Source organism: Mustela nigripes, chromosome 12 (assembly GCF_022355385.1).
Source record: "Mustela nigripes isolate SB6536 chromosome 12, MUSNIG.SB6536, whole genome shotgun sequence".
Classification (NCBI taxonomy): domain Eukaryota; kingdom Metazoa; phylum Chordata; class Mammalia; order Carnivora; family Mustelidae; genus Mustela; species Mustela nigripes.
This window is the reverse complement of record NC_081568.1, coordinates 12,676,099-12,695,470: the sequence shown is the minus strand read 5'-3', so window position 1 is coordinate 12,695,470 and position 19,372 is coordinate 12,676,099. Positions and strand designations below refer to the sequence as shown.

Genomic DNA, 19,372 nt, shown 5'->3' with positions numbered 1-19,372 from the left:
TAATGGTATGTTAGATACAGATGAGCTCCTTTGGAATGAAAGTCTCAACTCCCCACCACCCAAAGAAAAAGAAAGCACGAGATACCTTGAATATTACCAATCCAGTATATAAAGAGCTTTCTATAAATTATGTTAAACTACTAATAATTTTAAGGAAAAAGAATACATCTGCCAGAGATAAATCTATATTAAATATATCACATATTGGGCGCCTGGGTGGCTCAGTGGGTTGAGCCGCTGCCTTTGGCTCGGGTCATGATCCCGGGGTCCTGGGATCGAGTCCCGCATCGGGCTCTCTGCTCAGCGGGGAGCCTGTTTCCTCCTTTCTCTCTTTGCCTGCCTCTCTGCCTACTTGTGATCTCTTCTCTGTCAAATGGATAAATAATTAAAAAAAAATATATATCACATATTGCCAAGGCTTTAGTTTACTGGGGATGTTGGCCACGGTGTGAGCAGTTTCCTATTATGGTTACTGTAACACTCATGTAATGGTATGTTAGATACAGATGAGCTCCTTTGGAATGAAAGTCTCAACTCCCCACCACCCAAAGAAAAAGAAAGCACGAGATACCTTGAATATTACCAATCCAGTATATAAAGAGCTTTCTATAAATTATGTTAAACTACTAATAATTTTAAGGAAAAAGAATACATCTGCCAGAGATAAATCTATATTAAATATATCACATATTGCCAAGGCTTTAGTTTACTGGGGATGTTGGCCACGGTGTGAGCAGTTTCCTATTATGGTTACTGTAACACTCATGTTTTCTGGTTGTGTCATCAATTCCTCAGCTTTTGATATGGAATGAATTATCTTCTTGTTGGACCTGAAGGAGTATAATAACTATTACTTCATAGGCTGGGGGTTCATAATATAAAATCACACCATTTTCTGAGTCTGCTGTTACTAATTATAGTGATAAATTAGATCTGTAATAAAAACAAAAAAGATCTGTAACTTCTGTTCTGTGGGCCATTAACTAGCTGTGTGATCTTGGGTAAGTTACTTTACATTTGTTCTCAGTTTATGTAAAATGGGAATTTGGACTAGATTGTTTCTAAGTACTTTTTTAAACCTCTGATATTCTCTAGTCTAAATAAATATCCATTTTCTACTCTGTTGTTTGATTATATTGTATTATAGTGTGCTTCACATATGATGCTGCTGCTCTTTACCTACAACTATTAGCCCCTATGTCACTGGTGGAAAAATGCAGAAGTCTGTGGGATGAGTGGTCTTCGTCATTATATCTGATCCCCTCTGCTTCAGTGACATGCTTTAGTGATTCATTTGTGGAAAACGATCTTACTGGGGCCCCGGGGTGGCTCAGTCAGTTGAGGGTCCTACTCTTGATTTTGGTTCAGGTGATGATCTCAGGATTGTGAGTCTGAGCACTGCATTGGGCTGGGCGTGGAGCTTGCTTGGGATTCTCTCTTTCTCTCCCTCACCCCTGCCCCCCCTTAAAAAGTGATCTTACAAACTGAATTATGTGAACTTGGCCTCCCTTAGTATTCTTTGCATTATCATTTTTGTCTTTCAGAGGGGGCCTTTAAAAATTGCATATATTCTAAAATTTTCTAAATTAGTACCAAAATAGATGAATATAATTTGCCCAGTTTTTCTAGAGAACCAGAAAGAAAACATATTCCCCAAATGGGACTTCACTGATAAGTTACACTGATGGTCCTGGGAAAAAAGGGTCATTGCTGTTACTTGTGCATTTGATAAACCATCGCAGAGCTCAGCTGGGGCGATTCTGGGAAGTCCATCCTCTTCGCGGTTAATAGCTAGATGTCGATCATTGGGCACTTACGTGCCAGGGATGCTGCTAATAAACATTTTATAAAAATGATCTCTTGTGATGCTCACAGCATTTCTACAGATTGGTATTATTATCCCTGTTTTGCAAAATGAGGCTCTGAAATGTCCAGCACATTTCCCAGGTTATACAGAAAATGGCAGTGAGCACTCTCACTGAGGTCCAGCTCCGCTGGGACTTCTGATGGTGACCATCATCAGGCTGGAGGACACAGCACGTGGCCGTGACTGCACACGCGCACGCACACCCACGTGCACACACTACGCAGATGCTGTCTCTATCAAGCTGTTCACATAGAGCTCCGTTTCTGTGGCTGCAGGAGAGACGCTTTGTTCCCAGGTCCCAGCTACCTGGAAATACACTGGCCTTATTCCGTGTTGCCCACTCTCACCTTCCTGGAGTTGTAACGTCAGTGGGAGCAGCTTATAGAGCTCACAGCGTGGACCACTGTGGACCACTGTGCTAGCGGCCCTCCCTGCTGCCTTCTCTCGCTTTGCGTCTCCTTCTCAGCCCGCCTTCCCTGTCCCAGACCGCTGGGGCTTCTGCAAGTGAATGGATGTGAGCTTCCGGGCTCCTCCCTTTCTCCACCTGGAGCTTGTCCTTCCCTGGGAACCTTTCCGCACCCCTGCAGGTCCCCTTTCTCTTCCGTGGTTCATGTCGTGGTTCATGTCCGGACAGGACTTTCCAAGTTCTGGACCCACTACCACAACCTGATGCTTGCCCTCCCTCTCCTGGTCTTTGCCTTAAAATGCCCAGATACAGGCTTTATTTCTTTTAGCGAGGAACTCGTTTAATGTTATCACAGCTACTTCATAATTTATTAATTTTGTGGAATTGCAAGTTGCCTTTTTTTGTTATTTGCAAAACATGCTTAGTTCTGGTCATGTGCTCCTGCTTTGGGTTGTAAAACTTGTCAGAGACGTTTGTTGAGGAATAAATTATCCTTCACCAGGGACCTAACCTCCTAAAAGGCAACAATATGGTAATAGGATTTCCAAAAATAGCAATAGTGTTTCCCTCAAGCCCTCTCCTTATCTTCAAATCACTTAGTTGTTTTTTTTGTTTTTATTTTTGTTTTTTCACTCTACATACCTTTCCCGGGAGGGAAAACTCTAGGAAATTTGCTCTCACATCTTCTAGCAGACAAATCTTGTTCATCAGTAAAGTGGCTTCGGAGCCAGTTGGGCTGTCAGGAGGATAATTTCATACTCATTCCTTCAACGATGCTCATTTTTTAGGATGTTTTCCAGATAGAACTTTCTCATAAGAAGTAGGGGTGAAGCTCTGTGAAAACAGTCGCATGCTGCCCAGGGATCCAGCCGCGGTCGATGGTCATGGGGCAGGAGATTTCTGCGTCCATCGTAAGGAGCCGGCTGGCTCTCCTGGAGCAGGAAGGCAGGGTTACGAGTGAATCGTAGCAGCCCGCAGGAAGGAGAGGAGCCAGCTAGGAAGGGGGAGGCGTCGGGGTCCGGCTGGAGTCCCCGTAGCTGAGGACCCATGCGTGATGCTCGTGTGCCCGTTCCGTCGGCCATCTCGGTGGCCTTGCCGTGGAGCTCTGCTCCTCTCTTCTCCTCCTTAAAATGAAGGGCCTCTGAGGAGAGTTCTGTCTCCTTCCAAATGTGCTTTTACGAGGACAAGTTCTAAATTGTGTGTGTTCAGAGCTGGACTAGGCTGAATTTGGTCCCCAGAGCACACATTTTTCTTCTGTGCTCACCATCTCAGAACCAGAGTGTTTTGCCTTTCTCTCCTGTCTAAAGGGCTGTTCCTTCTACAACCCAGGAGTTTAGTCTGTAGGACAGGCTCCTCTCTCCAAGGCTTAAAAGTGGCCTGGTCCAGGTGGGTACCAGAGGATTAGCAGCATCCTAATCTTTTTGTATAGCTTTCTTCCAATTCCTAGTCCAAACTAGAGAAGGCCGAGAGTTTCCAGTAATGTGGGTGATCACCGTGTATGGAGACACAGTGTGGGAAGGCCATACAGTATTACGGATGTTATAGTGACCAAGGCCTTGGCCTTGGATGAGGGTAGTTCCGTCTGTCTCTCTGTCCATCCATTCGTCCATCCGTCACCCACCTTCCCTTACTTCTTCCCTCACTCTCTCCTTCCTCCCTCCCTTTTTTCTCTCTATCCATTGCTATCTATCTCTCCCATGCTATACAGAAATCTTTCCTTAAGCAACATGCCTTTCCCTCCTTCATCAACGCTTTATTGAATCCTCTGTCATATATTTTAAAAATTAGCATGTTGTGCTAATATATACACGTAGCTGATTGCCTACAGCATCACAGAGAGTGTGCACTTGCGTTTAGCCAGGCGCTGCGAACAGACGGGCGCGTCAGTCAGCACCTGACATCCTCTCTGCACCATTTCTCACACATTTTCCAGACTCAGTGACCATGTAATGTGGTTTGCTGGCTGGTACGCTGACCCGTGGCACACCTTGGGTGTCTCTGCTGTTCAGTTTCCCAGGAAACTAAGTGCAATTATCTTGAAGAGTCAGCCTCATTCCTTCTCGTTTCTTTTGCTTTGTGTTCAGAAGGGAAACAACTAAAACACCAACGGTCGAAACACAGCATCTATTTTAGTCTTAAGTGTGGTAGACCAGGAGAGTGTTCCATGACCTTGGCACTAGCAAACTTTTGGGCCAATTTTGTGTTGTGGGGGCTGACTTACAAGTTGTAGGATGTTGGACAGCATCTGTGACCCCTGACCCCTAGATGCCAACAGCACCATCTCCAGGAAGGACAAGTGAAAATGCCTCCAGATATTGTCAGATGACCCCTGGGGCGTGGGCAGGGCAAAGTCATCCTTGGTTGAGAGCTGCATTGGAATGAGAAAGTGAAAGTGACTTTTGGGAAGTCCCGCAGGTAAAGAGATAAAGCAAAATCTGTCCTTTTGTTGACCCCCTGTTTCTTGAGTTCTGCCGGCGTGTCCCTACGGCGCCAAGAGACAAAGACTCAGACATCTGTAAGGTCCAGCCCTGCCTGTAGAGAACTCGCAGTGAGGTCTGCCGAGGACAGATGTGTGAACAGATAGTCACGGACAATAGGACTTACAGGGAGAAAATTAGTCCTACTGCTGGATGTTCCAGCCTGATCCCACAGATGACACTTTTTACTTCTCAAATTCTTTCTTCCAGCATCCTGCATTATCAGTCCCTTTTAAAAACCTGTGCTCGGCAGAAACATCTTTTGCTCATTCTCCCGCCTTGGAGCCTTGCTGAGTTGCTCCTGCCTGGAAGGTTTTAGCTTAGATTTTCACACCTGAATTCTCCCTGCCAGTCCCTGGCCAGCCCGTCTCTTCCAGGAAGCTGTTGTGTATTGCGTTAGCTTGTGTCGGTGTCTATCCAGCAAACTCCCCCCCATGAAGCTCACAATCCTTTTTGCTCAGCTTGTGGCTTCATGACATACTGTATTGTTTGTACAGCCTGTTGCCCCCTGCTTACCATCTGTGGGTCTAATCACTCAAGAGACTCTGGGCTACCTGAAGGTGGAAACCAGATATTACACTGGATTATTCACATTAATGGCTAAGCGAGCCACTCTTTGACTGTCGTTGGCTTGCAAACTCCGTGTCGGGAGAGAACTCAAAACTAGGAGGAACAGTGACTGAAAGATGAAGGTGAATCAGACCTGAAGCTAAAGAACTGCAGGTCCTTGGGTCTTCCATCTGGCACCTTCTTTCCTGCCTAATGAACTTCTGCTGATGCTCCAAGACCCCAGAGCACATGTTACCTTCGCCTCTAGGCTTTCTGTGGCTTCTGATTATACAGTGTATCTGCTTTGATAGCATTGCATGCACAGATGTGATTGCTGAGGAGTCCCTGTGGTCTTGTCCAAAGTCATATAGCAACCAGCTGGAAATATCAGACCCTGTATTCAAATCTCACCCAGATTCCAAGCAGAGGATAGTGGATAGAGCAGAGTGATTTTGGGTAAATGGCCTTCTGAGGGGCCCTCTCTCTGTTGGGTCATGGGGAATTCTATGGAATTAAAAAATTAAACCCATTTCTAGTATTTTATAATAAAAGATAGCACACACTAACCAAGCAAGTAATTGCTGAAAAGATTTCACTCATTTTGCTATTTTAAGGACTTTCTGAGGTCTTAAAAAACAGTTTTATTGAAGGGCATCTGGGTGGCTCAGTTGGTTGAGCATCTGACTCTTGATTTTGGCTCAGGACCTGATGTTGGGGTCCTGGGATCAAGCCCTGTGTCAGACTCTGCGCTCAGTGGGAATTCTGCTTAAGATTCTCTCCATCTCCTTCTGTCCCTCCTGCTAGTGCTCTCTCTCTCTCTAAAACAAATGAATATATCTTTAAATAAGTTTTATTGAGGTATAGCTTATATGTAATTAAAATCACCTATTTTTAATGCACAATTCAGTGATTTTTAGTAAATACATTGGCTTATGCAACCATCAGCACATTCCAGTTTTACATCATTTTCATTTCCTCCAAGAAATCCTTGTGCTTTTAAAGACAATTTGTCTTAGGACCCCGAGGTGATACGGGGAGAAGGAGACAGAGGGAGATGAGAGTGGGAAGGTAAGGTTACATAATAGAAAGGGGTATTTGAGGGAATTATAGAGCAGAAAGGAAGCTTTCCAGGTGATTTCACTGACATCTTCATTTTAAGTGAGGAAGAGAAGGGTCGAGAAGTTGAGGAAATGGAATGAGTTGGTGACCCACCAAGAGTCGGGTTTTCTGATTCTCAGCCTGTTGCTCCTGCAATTACCATGATGCAAAGAATGATCAGTGAAGGGAGGGATTGCACTCCTCTCTTGCTGTTGAAAAAGCTATCCCGATACTTAGTGATTTGAAACCACCATTTTCTTTTGCTCATGATTTTGTGGTCAGAAAGTGTTCAGTTGGGTGATTCTTCTGTGATCACTGTGGTATCTGCTGGGGGTCTGGGATTGGAGGAGCCACTTCCAAGATTGCTTCTCATTCACATGTCTAGTGCCTCAGTGCTCTTTCGGCTCCCTCTTCACATGATGCTGTCCCTACCCAGGGCTTCTCATGGCTTGAGATTTTTACACGATGGCGGTCTTGAGGTGGTCACACTTCTTAGAAGAAATGCTGCCATGACAGTTAAGGTCTGTGCTTGGAACTGATACAGGGTCACTTCTGCCATATTCTGCTGGTTAAAGCATCTGTTACTCAAGGCAGTGGAGAAATCAGTGCTCCTTTTTGACAGGAATGGGCAAGGCCAGATAGCAGAAGAGCATGTGGGAAGGGGTACATTGTGTCCTTCTTTGGAAAACACCAGAAGCAAGAGCAGCGCCAGGCAGATAAACCCCTCGGAGACATCCTGTCATCTTCAGACCTGGTTCTTCCTTGTGATTTTTCTAATAGTCATTGCCTGAGAGAATAAAGCTCAAACTCCATAACCAATGCTGGGATCCCCTCAGGAGTTGGCTCTCATGGCTTGTCCACATGGACCCTACTCTCCAGCAACAATAAAAATCTCACTGTTTTCCAGACCTCGCAGCTCGTGTCTGCCTTTCCCATCACTCCCCGTGTCTGCAGCATACTCTCCACTGAGTCAACATTCTTGCCCATCCTTTCAAACTCTGCTCCCCCCATTGCCTTGTCCTAAAAGCCTTTTTGGTTTCTTTTTAATACTTAGATAGTGATTCCCGTAAGAATAGGATTTTTCCCCAGCCTAGTAACTGCTGTAGTGCCTGACAGGTACCAGGCATCTGGTAAGTATATGCTGAAGGGGGGATACATTTATACACATCAGAAATTTAAAGCAGGTGCTGTTCTATGTCCACCTTTCTGCTGGTGGTGTCCTCTCATGGTGAGTCTTCCCTGGCCAAGAAGTGAGGCGAAGCCCAGTTCCGTGTAGTGGACACTGTGCATTTAGTACTCAGTGTGATGGGCTGTGTCTTCCCTGTTCCTGACTTCATGGTCTTATGGCCACTCGTTCAGTCCCCAGAACCCAATTAAGGAAGGGGAGCAAAGCATGGAGTGTCAGTACACAATAATTCTGAGATACAATGTCAACTGTCATTTTATAGAGAACACTGGAGATCCTTATAAGAATAATTCACTTGTTATCAGAGTCAATTCACAGCTGTGTGTTTGTACCAGCACGTTATGCTGCCTCGCCACTGCTAAGAAAAAGTCACTTTGTTAAGACTCTGAATAAATTCCACAGAAGAGCTAATGCTCCTCATGGTCTGGTTTGTAATTACCCAAGAAAAAGACTACAAGAATGTACTGTTCTGACTACGAGAATATACAGTGTTTGGGTGACATGAGCTCAAGTATTTCAAATGGGAAGATAGTTGCTTTCCATGAAAATTTTGCTCCAAGATCAAGATTGAAAACAGCAGCAGTCCACTGAGAGTTTAAATAAGCTTTAGCAAAGGTAGCTTTCAAGTCTTGGTGGAGAAAACATGTAAATAGGGTTATGACCACCGACTAATTACTTAGATAGAAATCTCCAGGGGAATCTGTGTTTAAACATAATTAATATCAAATATTGAGAAGGGTAATGAACTAAAAATGGATTATATACAGACACACTTTGGATTCATATGGGGCAGAATCTAGTTACTAAGACTAGCTCTATCGGAGAGTTGGCACTTGGAGCAGATTTCCCTGATTTGAAATAATGGATAGCACCTGCTTTTGTTACAGAAAGAGTTAACACAGAGAGAAAAGGCAGTGTTCACTGGAACACTGAAGTACTAAAGTGTATTTTTATCCTAACTTTTGGATAAATTGTGGTTTAATACACCTTTAACAATTATGAAAATCGGTAACAATCGAAACAATTGAATAAGAGAGAACATTGAGAGATGAGGTGGGGAATAATTCTGGAAGAATGAAAAGAAAAAAAAAGGGGAGAATCAATATGCTTTATCTTAAGGGAAATCCAGAATCTTTGGTATTTCTCATGCGGACTATGTGTCCTATAGTTGGTAAAGTGATGCTTGTTAGTTCAAAAGTTGTTGTTTCTGCTGGCCTGTCCCTACAGTGCCAAGAGACAAAGACTCAGACATCTGTAAGGTCCATCCCTGCCTGTAGAGAACTCGCAGTGAGGTCTGTCGGGGATAGACATAGTCATTTGAGAGATTTTTCTCAGACGAAACCTTCCAATTAATGATCCTCATCTCTTAGAAGAAAACTTTTCACACCTTCAGCTTCTTTGGTGTACCATCATCCGGCCAATCTGGAGGCAGCGAGAGAGGATTTTCTCGAGGACTTAGTCTCCTATTCCAAAAATTTGGCATCGAGATAAGAGACAGCTTTTATTCCAGGGTTTTTTCTGGACATGGGGTGCTTTACAAGGCTCCTCTCACATGCGCAGTGGTGTCGTGGCCCCCAGCCGTTCACAGATGCCCCTCCCGTGTAGCGTCCCTTCCCGTGGCACATCTCTGGGCTCCCCTAGTTTTACTTCTCAGTAACCAAACCTTGATTTGATTTTAGATTCTTTTCCTTCCCTCCCACCGCCCCCCCCTCCAGGCCCCCACCACCAGAACTAAATTTTCACACTTTGCAGACTCTCTGGTCACAGTGGCCTACCTAGCTCTGGATCTGTGGTCCCTTTGGTGCTCTCCGTGGCCTTGGATCAGTTTTGTCTTTGTCCCTATTCATACAGGACTTTATTCTCCTGACCCTGAAGTCAAAGGGCAGCCTTGCCTATTCCTATATCTAGCGCAATCAAGCCTAATTGTCATGAGGAAAACCGGGAAGAACCTCCTTACCAGAGTGAAGTCTTATAGGCCGTCTTCTTCTTCTTGTTTTCTTTTTTAACTTTTTTTTTTTTAAATTAACGTATAATGCATTACTTGTTTCAGGGGTACAGGCCTCAGTCTTACACAATTCACAGCACTCACCATAGCACATACCCTCCCCGATGTCTATAACCTGCCACCCTAACCCTGCCCCACACCCCACCCCCATCTTCTAAGGGGCTTTATTCTGGGGAAAGAAAATCTCCTACTTCACTTAATCCTAGGTCCCAGACACATAGTCCTTGACACTCATCCCAGGATCCCCCATGGTGAACCTCACCTTGAGGTTCTCAGTTTCTTCTCGTTGAGCTGCAAACCATATTGACTACAATCTCTGTAGTTAGGAGACATGACTTGTCAAACCTCTTGAACTTCCAGGTTTCTGGAAGAAAGAATAAAATTTCATTGGTGCTGTGAGTACTGCACAATAATATGAAGCCCTCACAACATCCCCTAGTACACACAGGGAGGTGCCCTCCACTTTTCTGCTTTTTTGGTGGTCATGCGATCTAGTTCCAGGCATTTTAATTAAACAAAATGATGTTCTGTAGCCAAGACTCAGGCGCCTCGCAGGATATGTGTTAAGGACCTGTCAAGGGAACTGTGGGAAAGTTGATTCCCTACAAGAAAGTAGGTCCAGAGGGTTTTCTGCTGAACTTCTGTGGAGATTGCTACCAACGATTTGGAGATTTGTTTTTCTTTTAATCATTGTGAGTTAAAATTACATTGATGATGTCAGCTGATTAGCGATCATTCTAAACCAGTGGCCTCTGATTTGAAACTGTAAACAGTAACAAGAAACCATTGTTTTTCTGATACTAATTTCTTCTGCTTTAACTGTAGAACCTAAATTTGGGGAGAATAATTATCTGAACAGTAGTAAGTCTTCATAAGTGCCATTTGTTTAGGTCTTCTTTAATTTCTTTTAGAGTGATTTGCAGATTATCTTTCAAAAATTTTAGTCCTAAGTAATTAATGTTTTATGGTATTTTTTATGTGGTATTATTTTTATAATTTCATTTCCCAACTTCTTGCTGTGGTATTTTATACAATTGATGTTTGTTTATTGAAAATTTTTTGAGGCTTTGTTGAATTAACTTCCTAATTCTGTTAGGTTTTCTTGTCGATTCCCTAGGATTTTCTCCATAGATAATCATGTCATCTGCAAATAGAAATAATTTTATAGTTCTTCCTTTACAATTTTTATACCTTTTTTTTTCCCTTGACTTATTCCATTGACTAGGAATTCTAGTTCCCTAGTGAATAGGCGTAATAAGGGTGAACGTCTCTGCCCACTTCCTGATCGTAGGGAGAAAACATGGTTTCTTTCCTCACGCCATTAAGTGTGATCCCAGCTTTCAGTCTTTTGCAGATGCCCTTTTCAGGTTAAGAACTTCTCTTTCTGTTCCTAGTTTTTATCCTGAATGAGTGTTTGTCATATAATTTTACGGCATCTTTTTAAAAAAATATTTTATTTATTTATTTGACAGAGATCACAAGTAGGCAGAGAGGCAGGCAGAGAGAGAGAGGGAGAAGCAGGCTCCCTGCTGAGCAGAGAGCCCGACTTGGGGCTCGATCCCAGGATCCTGAGATCATGACCTGAGCTGAAGGCAGAGGCTTAACCCACTGAGCCACCCAGGTGCCCCGATTTTACCGCATCTTTTAAGAGGATCTTTCTCTTTCTCTTTTATTTTTTAGTTTCTTAATATCATTAACTACATTGATTAACATTTTGTTGTATTAACATTTCAACTCTAGGATAAGTCCCACTCACTCAGGATGCATTAGTCTTTTTATTTACTGCCGGATTTGATTTGTTAATATTTTGTAGAGGATTACTTTTTCATTTATGCTTGTAGGGAATATCAGTCTGAAATTTTTCTTAAAATGTTCTTTTCTTTTTCAGGGTTTGGTATCAGGGTTTTGCATGACCTCATAACATAAGATGGGAAATATTCTGTCTTTTATTTTTGGTAGAGTATATGTAACTTTGATTTTTTTTTTCTTCAATGTTTTACGAAATTCTACAGTAAAACCATCTGGTCCTTGAGGCATTTGTTCATTTATTTGTTGAAGGCTTTTAATTATAAGTTCAACCATTTTTCGAAGAATTAGTCATACATTCTATTTCTTCTTGAGTCAGTTTTGATAACTTATGTTTTTCAAATAATTTATTTCATCTATGTTATTGAATTAACTGGCATAAAGTTGTTTATTATATTCCTTTATTACTCTTTTTACCTGTAGAAACAGTCATTTTATATCTTCTCTTTTTTTCCCTCATTACCTGTAGTAGAGTTTTATCAGTTTTTCTTAATTATTTTAAAGAAGTATTTCTTTTTTTCCTATTTATTTTCTCTGAGTTATTTAAATTTCACCTTTCTCAAAAAAAAAAAAAAAAAAAAGATTTCACCTTTCTCAGGCAAAGCAAATGTGTTTTGTCTGATTTTAATTTCAGCTCTGATAAGTTTCTGAAGAAGTTTTTCTAGCAGAGAGGACCCATACCAAAGCAAGAAATCCTGTTTACTATGCAGCCTATAAATACAACTCTACAAAGAATGGGCATATAATTAACTGAATGTTGTATCCTCATGTCACATTGATTACACACAGAGATGTTTTCTGCCAGCATTTCAAATCCCAGCTTACAGTGGTTCAATTTAAACACCATCTGAGATGATTGAAAATAGGTTTTAGCTAAATTCATTTTTCTGAAGAGGACATTTCTTAAGAGCAGGTGTTCTCTTCTGTGACACTGTTAAGTAATCCCGCTGTCATACGTGCCCATACAAATCATCATACTACAAATCTATTAGCTCATGATTCATATCTGACCTGCCTTTTAAAAACAAAGGTGAAACAGTACTCGAGAATGAAGGATTTAATGCACACCGAACAAATCACTTTCTTTGAGTTCAATTTCGTTCCCTCTGAGCATGTGTGATTTTCAGGGAGAAAATTGGGTTCTAAATTGAGAAGGTGCATTAACTGTTTCAGACAATAGAATGACAGGTACATCTTTCTAAATAGCTTCCTGGAGACCCGATGGAGTGGATGCCTTTCTCCCGTTCTTATCTTACGGGCTGGAAGTGATTTATATGAGGAGATGACTTGGTCTTACCTTGGACTGGGCTCCCATCATTTCTTTAAAGAAAATTCCCAGCTTATTCTTTCATCCTTTTTTCTCTGAAGGAACTTATAAATCTGTATCAATTAGTTGGATTTCTTTGGGAAAGGCAGCCGTTTTGCCATGACTTCAAAGAAGTCTGTGGTAATTATTGGGGTAATTGTCTAATTTCTCATGAAGAATACCACACTGACATAAACCCTCACACACAGTGATACCCGATTCTGGGCCATGTACCTTGTCTGTGTCTTTTTATGACCGGTGGACTGTACTTGGTACATCTCTAAGCAGCTGTGTATAGTGAGAATATTAAATAATTTCCAATGTGAATTTATTTCATTGGTTTTAAATTTCAGTAAAATAAAAGAGCTCTAGCTCCTTGAGTTTATCTTCTTTGTGTTAATATTCATATAATAAACTGCAACTTTCAGACTGAAGAAGTATTCGAGAACGCCATTTAGAAAACAATTGGTCCCATTTTGTTGGCACTCTACTCTGCTCAACAGCCTTTTGCATATGTTGACTTTTCCCTAGCTGTACAACCACCTTTTCAAGAGGTATGATTATGCTCAGTTTGTTTTTGTTTTCAGATGTAGGATGTGTCAGTTTATGTAGGCAGGGAGAAGGGCATTTTGGAAAGAACTTGGGCTTTGGAAATAAATTGGAGTTTAAATTCTCGCTTCTCTACTCACTGGTGGTTTGGCCAGACCTGGGACTTGATCCCATAGGAAGGACAGAATGGATGTGCAGAGAATGAGATTGTGGACATCAGAAAGATGATGGGAACTGAAGTCAGAATACCAAGGAGTCAAACATTTTCTGGGTGAGACTCACCTTCTGCCTTCATGAAACTTACAGGCTGTCAATGATAGGGAGATAATCATCTGGGATGCAAGAGAGAAATCTGCATTAAACAGAAATATAAACAGTGGATTATGGGGTCCAGACAGAGGGATTCTGCACAAGGGGAGAATCCTGTTGAGAAGACTTGGCATGTGAACCAGTTACGGATGGGTGAGAGATTTCTGCCCGTGAGAAAAGGGAGAAGGGCAGAGCATGCTGAGAAAGGAACATGCTCAAAGACAGAGAGGGACCAAAATGAAAAGTACGTGGCATTTCGGATAATATGGGGAGACAGATTAAGCAAAAGTGGGGAGTGTACCCACCCCTCCCGCTCCTCCTCTCCCCTCCCCCCATTCCCTTCCTTCCCTCTCTTCCTCATCATATGCCTCTGTCCCTTCCTTTCATCCTTCCTGCGAGAGTTATATGCCAGGCACGGGCACAGTGCCACACATGTAGCCCTCCGTCACGGGGCTCTTTTCATTAGGAATGTAGACTTGGGGGTGCCACTCGGGATCAGGGAATGGCTCATAGCCAGCAGTCCAGCTGGAAAGCTATTTCAGGACCAAAGAATGGAGACTTGAAGCTGTTCCCAGGAAAACTGTAGTGTCACTGCAAAGATGGGATATATGTAGTTGTCATCAGAATGGGATCTATGTAGTTAATTGTCATCAGAGCTCAGAATTACTGTATAGTACAGACGACCTTTGGACGACAGGTTTCAACAGCGTGAACCCGCTTATACATGGATGTTTTCGGATAAATCCAGTACAGTACTGTAAATGTATTTTCTCTTCTTAGGATTTTCTTCACATTTCCCCCCTCTAGCTTACTTTACTATAAGAATACAGCATCTAATATATAAACTTACAAAATATGAGTCCGTTTACTGTTTATGTCACTGCTAAGGTTTCTTTTCTTCTTAAGATTTATTTATTTATCTGAGTGACCGTGCAGACACACGCGGTGGTGGGGGGTGCCGAGGGCAAGTCTCTCCAAGCAGACTCCCTGTTGAGCACGAGCCCAAGCCCAATGCAGGTCACAACCCTGAGATCATGACCCGAGCCTTAATCAAGAGCCAGATGCTGAACTGACTGAGCCACCCAGGTGCCCTTGTCATTGCTAAGGTTTCTAGTCAACTGTAGGCTATTAGTAGTTACATTTTGGGGGATTCAGAAGTTATACATGGGTTTTTTGGTTGTGTGTGGGGGGGTTGGCATCTCTAATCTCTGTGTTGTTCAAGGACATAGAAGTATATAATATAAATATAATATAAAAGTGTGAACCTAGGAGCCAGACTACTTGGGTTCAATGTCAGCCTTTGTCCCTTACTAGGTGTGTAACCTTGGGAAAATTGTTTGACCTCTCTCTGCCTCAGGTTACTTATCTTTAAAGTGGGGATAATAAGAGTACCTTCCTCACAGAGTTGTTGTGGGGATTAAATGGATTAAATGAATTTTAAAAAACTCCTAGAAAAGTGCCGGGGACATGTCAGCCCTCTATAAATATAGACTGTAATTATTAAATTGCTTCTCTACAACAGATGAGGATGAATTTTCAGAAGAGGAACTACTTGGTCCCGTTTTTCCTAACAATACAGCCAATAGATTGTATAGATGTGAACGTCTTTTCAGGAATATAAAAGTCAAACATAATAGATATAATAATAATTTATTTATTTTTTAAAAGATTTATTTATGTATTTGACAGAGAGAGAGAGAGAAAGAGACAGCAAGAGAGGGAACCGAAGCAGGGGGAGTGGGAGAGGGAGAGAAGCAGGCTTCCCGCTGAGCAGGGAGCCTGCTGCGGGGCTTGACCCCAGGACCCCGGGATCATGATGTGAGCTGAAGGCAGACGCTTAACAACTGAGCCACCCAGGTGCCCAGTAACAATTATTCAGAGTCATTCTGCTTATTGGTATGGTACTTACATTAACAAACTTGGAAAGAAATTTAAAGAAATACATACGACACATACATGTATCCATCCATACATACTAAGTTTTAGAGGTGAAAGGTATGTTCAGCAGTTGACAAATTCTGTTCAAGATTCAGAAATATCTTACAGACTGAAATCTAGGCCTTGGATACCATTGGGATGGGGAGAGAAGCCTCAAGAGACTCATCTTCTATTTTTATTGTCTAAGCTAATGGTCCATTAACACAGCTTCTTGAGTCTGAGCCCGCTCGATAATGTGTACCTCCCAGGGCAAAGATGCCAGGTGGGTGTTTCCTAGTGGTGGAAAGCAGCATTATTTCTCCTAGGGGAAGAATGTGAGCAATCCCACTTTTTCTGCATAATGGTAACAGTAAGAAAGAGCGTTATATAATGGGCAAAGAAATTACCAAGATGATATCAGCGTTCAAAGGGAAAATCCCTGTGTTCATAATCAGTTTAATGATTTTGGTTTCAATAAGGATTTGCCTCATTAGCTATTCAGTGGAATGGTGCTGATTTTAAGGTCCATCAGTGTATAAAGAACATCGATACACTTGCAGACACTGGCGTATTTGCATTGTTACCAGAGTGATATAAAACCAGAAATTTCAGGGAGCTTATTATAGATTTTGAGCAGTTTATCCTTCTTGAGAAAGAAGCTTCAGAAATCTCAAATTATTTCTCATCTCTACCACAAAAAATAATTTCTCTGATAATAATAAATAAGCATCTCAGTGTATTGAAATTGAGAGTTGTTCTCTTTTTTCCCCCGAGCTTTCTGGGCATAATTTTAAAACACATTAATTTCAACCTGCCAGGTATTTGAATTTTAAACCATTTTAAATTTGATGTCCTCAGACAAGGGTGAAACATCTGTGTTTCTTATTTCCTGGTAGGTCTGTCCCTTCACTCATTCTCCTTCCCTGCCAAGGAACAGCCTAAGCCTTGTGTGTCAGAAGCTTCCAGGTCCAGTGTGGCTGGCAGTCACGTTCACTCTCCGATGGGAACCACTGTAATATCCTGTGTCCCAGGAGATAGCTCAGCTGCATCCCTCCGCCCTGTCCAGTTCCCCAAACTCCCGAGTGGTTGGTAGGATCTCCCTACATATGCCCTTGGCCACCATGTTTTTCTAAATTGACATGCAGGCAGTCTTGGATCAATTAATTAGTAAGCCTAACCGAAGCTAAATATGATTAGTTGTACAATATTGAGCTGTCCAAATTTAACTCCACTAAAACTACAGAATGAACGTGGAATGTAAGGGATTTCTGGGAAAGGAAAAACTTAAGTCCATTTTCTTTTCCTTAAGATTTTTATTTATTTACTTGAGAGAGCACGAGAGAGAAACAGGCCCTTGCTGAGCAGAGAGAGCCCTAGATGGGGCTCGATCCCAGGACCCTGAGCTCATGACCTGAGCCAAAGTCAGCCACTTAACCCACTGAGCCTCGCAGGCGCCCTGTGCCGTTCTGGATAAATCCTCACTCACTGGGGCTTACCCAAGACTTCTGTGATTCCGGCTTATGAGTTTTGAAACAAATGGTTCACCATGCGAAAATCTCTCTCTCTCTCACACATACACACACACAACTTGTGTACCTTTGCCCCATGAATTTAAAAGTATGCTTTGTTTCATCTATCTGATGTGGTTAATAAATTGATAAAGGGTAACATAATGCATGTAGACATGATAGCACCCATTTGGGGTGGATGTTAGCTGGAAGTGGTTTCCTGTGATGTTTACCATGTTGTTGTGTTTAATGCGGATTTCAGTGAGCACTGAGACAAAACAAAACCAACAAATAGTGACACTTCACACCTGTTTGGTGACACCAGATTTAAAATGGCTTTAAATTCCAATGCCTGGCTGTTTAAAATTATGTCAGGAAACTAGTTAAAAAAAAAAAAGACATCAAATTCATATACACGTTTGAAATAAATTGATTCAGTTGTATAATAAGATAATATTGACAAATTTAATTATTACTTTATCTAGAATTGTAAAAGCAGAAGTCATTTTTCAGTAAATGAATCTGCATATTAAAATCGTTAGAAATACCCTTCTTGTAGAATTCCACCAAGCTGTCCTTTGGTTCTGAAGTTTTTAAAGGAAAAATAAATGACTTTAGAGAATTCAATATTTCAAATGCATTTTGATACTTAATTTTTAACAAATGTAGAATTTGACAATATCCATGAATATGCAAGGAAAAGGGCACATTTAAATACGGTACGCGAAGTATTTATGATGAGAGATGGAAGCAGTGAGGGAGAAAGGGAAGTAGTGACAGACTTGCCATTTGGGATGCTCGTATTCAGACTGAAAGGTAAGTAAAGAGTTTAAGGAAATATCACATTCACCCAATGGATACTGATTGTTCAAGCTCATTTGCTTTTAAAGCTTATTTAAACTGCTTCGGAATTCTTTTGACAAGCCATATGTTGCAACAGCCAGAGCTCTTTCACACAGAATGAAATTGTGCAGGTTGTTTGGAGTTTCATTGTTTACTGACAAACCCTAATAGCGATTCTAGTTTTGTTTCTTCTCAATGATGCAAAAGGGAGAACATGACTAATTAATTTTTTCAAGTAGATAACACCCTTGAAAGACTTTTGATCATTTGTACTGTAAAATCCTCCCACATTCGGATACTTCGGGCACCAAATTACCCTCCCCGTTGACTAGTGCGGTACTTACGTAGTTTGAAAATTTCAAAGATTCTCCATTTGTTTACAAATTCTAAATCTTGACAAAAATGGCTTCACAGATCACCCCTTAGATAATTAAAGTTCAGTAATATCTGAGTACATGAAATGTACCAATAACAGATTGTACAACCGTACAGTTCCCTTATAATTCTAGTGTGTTACTTTAATGACTTTTCACTGATGTTCTGAAGTTACTTATTTGTTTCTTATGTATTTTTTTGGTGTACAAAGAGACCCTTTTTGCAGTAGCCAAATGTGTTAAAGAACAAAATATGTTTCCAAATAGAGGAGTTTTCAAGACGTATCTTCCATATGTAATTTTGTGCATGCATGAAAGGTAATAATGTAATCACAGGTACTAAATATTCTTCAGCCATTCGCTCTCAGAACTGTTATCTGGAATAAAACTAGATTAAATTTGCAGAATGGTGAATTATGGAAAATAATGACGCTAAGGCAATTCATTAATCTTTATCTGCTTGTCTATTTTTTATAGCCTGATGAAATGGAAAAATTCATTTGGGGGCTGATCAGATTGAAAAGGGTCTAACTTGATGGAGAGAAACATGGGGCTGAAAATGTGTTTTTTTTTTTTTTTTCTTTTTAAGTTAAACGCAGCACCTTTTTCTCACATGCCTCTGTTTTTCTTTTAGTGGCAAAGCATATCTATAACACTGGTTGAGAAAGTTCAGATGATTGCTGTAATCCTAGGATCCCTGTTCTTAATAGCGAGTGTGACCTGGCTCCTCTGGTCCGCCTTCAGCCCCTATGCAGTGTGGCAGAGGAAGGACATCCTTTTTCAAATCTGCTATGGAATGTATGGTTTTATGGATCTAGTGTGCATAGGTAAGACCATGACGTTGAACATTAACTTGTCGGTAATCCATTTCTTGCAGCTACTACGTTTCCACCAGTGGGATCTCGTATAGACTGTTGTGGTTCACATGATCTCAGTTTTCCAGCTACTTGACTGTCGGGGGTGTGACAATCTGGACACTTCCTTCAAAAAGCATAGTATCTATCTTCCCATGCAGTCTAAAAAATGAACAGGAAAATGCCCATTTAAAGGGACTTATTTTGCAACGGAAAGGAAGGAGGGATGGAGGAAATGATTGGGGTGGGCAGGAGAAGGACTGTCATTTACTTCCAGGGAATGAGAGCACCTCAGCCCCCTCTTCAGCAAACCGGGGA

General features: G+C 41.6%; 1 protein-coding gene across 1 annotated transcript in view; it reads left to right on the top strand.

Moving 5' to 3' along the window:
- MARCHF11 (membrane associated ring-CH-type finger 11) overlaps positions 1 to 19,372 on the top strand; it is a 102,107-nt gene that overhangs the window by 59,130 nt on the left and 23,605 nt on the right. The window contains exon 3 of the mRNA XM_059416466.1: positions 18,835 to 19,027. Within this exon, the coding sequence (XP_059272449.1) occupies positions 18,835 to 19,027 (193 nt within the window). The remainder of the gene's footprint in view (positions 1 to 18,834; positions 19,028 to 19,372) is intronic.